The sequence below is a fragment of the Carassius auratus genome, unplaced genomic scaffold, assembly GCF_003368295.1.
Source record: "Carassius auratus strain Wakin unplaced genomic scaffold, ASM336829v1 scaf_tig00014716, whole genome shotgun sequence".
NCBI classification, from domain to species: Eukaryota; Metazoa; Chordata; class Actinopteri; order Cypriniformes; family Cyprinidae; genus Carassius; species Carassius auratus.
The window spans coordinates 28,207-32,950 of record NW_020524521.1 but is presented as its reverse complement, the minus strand read 5'-3'; the positions used below and the strand labels follow the sequence as shown (position 1 = coordinate 32,950).

The 4,744-nt window shown below is 35.8% G+C and overlaps 1 protein-coding gene across 1 annotated transcript; it reads right to left on the bottom strand.

The window, feature by feature from the left end:
• Positions 1 to 367: 367 nt before the first annotated feature.
• LOC113074455 (nucleoporin NUP35-like) lies at positions 368 to 4,264 on the bottom strand. Its single transcript, XM_026247301.1, has 9 exons — positions 4,118 to 4,264; positions 3,672 to 3,833; positions 3,436 to 3,563; positions 2,647 to 2,701; positions 2,411 to 2,546; positions 2,228 to 2,297; positions 2,015 to 2,143; positions 1,770 to 1,925; positions 368 to 1,074 (listed from the first exon to the last, which is right to left on the bottom strand). Exons 1-9 carry the CDS (start codon positions 4,128 to 4,130, stop codon positions 997 to 999), a joined length of 927 nt encoding a protein of 308 aa, XP_026103086.1. The 5' UTR covers positions 4,131 to 4,264; the 3' UTR covers positions 368 to 996.
• Positions 4,265 to 4,744: the final 480 nt, after the last annotated feature.

Sequence of the window (4,744 nt, the reverse complement as noted above, 5' to 3'; positions counted from 1 at the left end):
ATATTTGTATGACAGTTTTGGAAACAACCTGCATTTGAGGGGGGAAAGTCCCAATCACCAAACGCTCATTAATTTATGATGACATGCTACAATCAACCTCTTACTCATCAAATACAAATTTCAGCCAGAAATTTGCCCTTTTGTTTTTAATTGAGGAATGACATTTTTTTACATTATGACCATAAAATCTATTTGCACAAAAGTTGTTGTTTAAGATGACAAAATTACTTACTGTGAACTATAATGTTCACTATAACTGTATTCTTCTAAAGGCAAAAATGTGGATCTGAAAGTAATTTGTGTTATAGCCTCATCATGCCTAGTTAATAACTTAGTACTTAATACATAACTACAGAAAACAAACAAGTTTCTTGTCATACACCGTTTATTAAAGAGAAAGAGACATTTTCAAATTCAGACATTTCTAAAAAATGGATTCTGTCTTTTTAAAATAACTAATAAAGTTAGTGAAAACCCACAGAAGCCTAAAAACAGAGTATATAACCCAAATGCAAAGATAGATAAATCTTAGATTAAGGCCTTGATCTCAAAAAGCTGTAGGTGTCAATGAGATCCATTCTTAAACATGAACCCAGAGAACCAGCGAGAATTTCAGATTTTGCACAATAGGGTCCCACGAGGGAGCTAGTCATGATTTGGATTCTTAACTTTCCAACAGAATTTCTTTTGGCATGTTTGTTAAGACCTGAAACACTTAATGCTTACGATTAAGTTGTTAAATCTGAATGATTTTAAGGACAGACAGGGGGGACTAACTTCAAAACATGCAACTCCAAACCCAGCAGCTGAAATCTGTCCATGTGAAACGCTCAAGAGTCCATCTTCCGTATAACAGCACGCAAAGTCAATTAGTCCGCAAAAATAAGAGATAAAGTGCTTTTGTATTCACTCAGTGCTTGTGCTCAGAAAACCCAATGTCAGTTTTTAGAGCAATACATCAGAGGCTGTTGATGGTCTCAGAGCTTTTCATCAGGACTACCATCCAAACATATACTCCATTGCTTTAGATACAAGACTGTCATCCTTTTTTGGTGTCTGTTGATCTGATACAACCTATGAATCAGAACAAAACAAAAAGCAAGCACTTCAAAAATGATGCTTTTGAATTGTTGTTCCTTGCAGAACATTTCATTTTGATCCACTAACTACCGTAGCATTTAAAATAGCATTTCTAAACATGTATCTATATTCTATTACGTTTATTGATAATATTCTCACGGTTTCCATTTTTCAAAATAATACAGAAAATATTTTGACAAATATTGCAATAAAACTGCCCAGACATCAAAATGGCAAGAAGAAAAAAAATATCACAAATATTTCAACTCATGTTTTGTTAGGTTTCGGCAAACTACAAACCATTAAAAAATTGTTTGCCTAAGAATTTTGGCAAAAAAATTTTTATTTTTTTTTGCTAAATTTTGTCATCATAATATTAATAATAATAAAATATGATTAATTGTATGAATATATGGCCAAATTAATCTGTAATCCTTACTGATAACCTTTGAGCATCCATGTGTAGCTTTATAATATGCTCCTCCACCCTTAAATGGCAAAAAACTGCTTCTCATTCCACAAAGCCTCAGCATTATCAAATGCATTATATATATTTTTGTTTTTATTGTTTTAAGCATTTATTTTTTTTAAAAGCTGCCTTTGTAAGTTTTATTTCAATTCATTTGTTGAGTACCATTTGTGTGGTTTTAAGAGCAGTGGGTGTGTGCGAGGTTACTGGTCAACTTTACCTGGTAGTCACTGCTGGATGCTTTGTAAGCAGCACTGAGGGGTCTCATGACAGATCGGGGAGTTGACAGAGGGTGACTGGGGGTACCGGGAGCCTTCACCGGGGGAGTAAACACAGAACTGGAAGTACTGCTCTTGTCCGAACTCTCCATTACACTCTGAAAAAAATAAAAATACAATTTAATATTACCACTGTTACAATTACAACTAATAGAATTATCGCTTAATTATTATTTGTGTTTCTTACCTTATCAATACAAGGTTTGACGCCAATCATTATGGCTTCTCCAAATATCTTTCCATCTTTACTGAGAGCTTTTCGTGCCTGCAGTTTAGACTGATAGCGAACGTGCATCCAGTTGCCTGTATTAGACATCTGTAAATGACAGAAACATACTTTTATAGAAAACAAATCATATATAAAAACCTATCCACAGTGCTGACACTTGACTGTACTTACCACATGTTTTAATATATTTCCATACTGTGCAAACTGTAAAAGGATGTACGATGCAGATGCTGGAGGGAATCTGTGTGTAAACAAATATAAAATTCATGCCATTTGTAGACAGGGACACTATAAAGCCTGACACATCATATGTGCTAGCGGAACAAATAAGTCATAATGATGATCTAAACACACCCAAAAACTGTGACCCAGGTGTCATCTAGCAGGTCTTCTGAGGACAGAGCATCACCTTGTGTGAAGAATGGATCTGCTTGAGCTGGGGAAAGTACGGTTTTCATCTGCTGCCCCGCGGGGCTAAACAAATTAGACACTATAGGACAAAAAAAAAAAAGAAGAAAGAAACTAAGATTGTATTTTTTGATAGAACACCTCATTTAATAATAAAAAAGTTTTTAAAAAGTTATTTTTACTGGTTCCTGGTGTCCCTGGTAGGCCAGACAATGGTGTGTGCACTCCAGCAAATGGCTGTGAAAAAAGACAAAATCTCATTAAAATATTTTAAAGGCTTCTCTTACATTACTTATAACAAAATCAACATCAAGTGTATCCTTCACTAACCAGCACTGCAATCAAATGAAACGTTTTTGATAAACAAATCACAATTCATCAATAACTTCTGCACTAAAATTTATTCAAAATGTAAGAAAAATAAATCTAAAAACAACTGAAACCATAAGCAAACATTACACACTCTGGGTGGCCTTAAAACCAAGTTGAGTAATACAACAATAGAGTAATAGCTGAGGTTGTTATAGCACAAGCTGCAAAGCTTTTCCACAATAATAAATACATATGCGCATATGCACAGCTGGCTAATGAACATGTCTGTATAAAAGGTGTTTATTTAGTTTGAACAGATTTAGAGGTTGGCATTCAAAAACATCATGTTTGATGAGAGTGACGAAAGGCTGTAGAGGAAAAGTTGTGTGGAAAGCACTTTAAAGGAAATGGTTTTGGAGTTTCTTGTGCAAATGACTAACTTTGGGTATGTGGTTGCTCATTTAAAATACTTCAAAATCCATTACAGTTTAGGACAAGGTTTAAAAATTGATCAAATCTGAATCTAAAAAGAAACACAGTTTCTATGTTTATGCATCTGGCCCCAGTACTAACTAATAACTTTGCAAGTAAATTAACTACATGATCTATTGAATATCTCTCTATGTTGTTCTGTGATTCAAAATCTTTAATTTTCTAACTTGCTTGCGAGCAGCAAGAGGTGACATTCCCACAGCGGAGCCGTTGAGGTCATCATAGATGCTTCTGACCGGAGGGGCTCCACTCTTGTCTTTAGGCGTTGGGACCACCGGCTGTGGAGGAGACCCACCTGATGGAGGACAGCATCAAACGTCTTACAAAATAACTTCTGTGCTATGTATTTAATAACATATTAACAATTCCTTATGGTTTTAGCAAAATGCAGTTTTGTGTTTACCAGCCAGAAAAGGAGACCTCGTTTCTGTCCCACCTCCTGTCAACCCAAAAGACCTGGGCTGAGGTGTGACGGGAGCAGGCAGGTCTCCCATCAGAAACCCAGGTAAAAACTGAGCCCCAGGCTTGGGGGAGGTTGGAGACCCGAGAGTCATTGGTTCAATACCTGTTATTAGACATTAAAAAGGGGTCCGTGAGTTGTATATTTAATACTTCTTGCGAATTACATTCTAAAACCTACACTTCTTTTTCATAGCTATATAGGGACAATTAGAAACAACTGCAGCTTCAATTTTTTAGTTATTTATTTATTTTACTCTAACTATAAAATACCCGCTTAAACGCATATCTTTTCGCTGTATTGTACTAGTCACATTAGCACAGCCACATTTACGCACGTCTCTACAAACTCATCGAAACACTGGACTGGAGTAAAACACGACAACTTACTCTGGATGTCCATTCTGGGTCACTATCACGGCAGCCACACAGAAAAGATCAGCCCTACTTCACTGAAAGAAAAAAAAAATGCAGATATTTTTTGAATCAGACGGAAGTTGCGCGTTCTGTAATGACACAAGCGCGCTGCACTTCCGCTTTCACGAGACCAGCTCGCGCCTATCGCGCCCCTGCAGGAAAGGATATGAAACTGATTTTTTTGTTTTTAGTTTATTTTCTCTCACCTCGATTATTTAATCGCCTTTATATTGTTTTTAGTAATACGCGTATTGAGAAACTAGTAGAGGTGTTAAATTCTGCAACTGGATTGTCTTAGACCCAGGAGGAGACATTAGTACAGAATTAAGTCATTTTTAGTGGTTTTGAGTGACAGAACACCGTCATACAGTTCAGAATACTGCCAAATACGTTCTAAATTGGCGTTTCGCATTTTTTTAAATCAAATTGAATACATGTTATCTTAAGATTAATACATTGAAACTCTTTTTCACTAATATTCGCTTATTTTTAAGTTCGCATTTTATGCTGTGTTGTCTCTTGTAGCAGACCTGTGAGATGCTGTTTTGCTGTATTCAGATTTTTTCAGGTTAACAGTTCTTACACAAATTCACCTGAAGA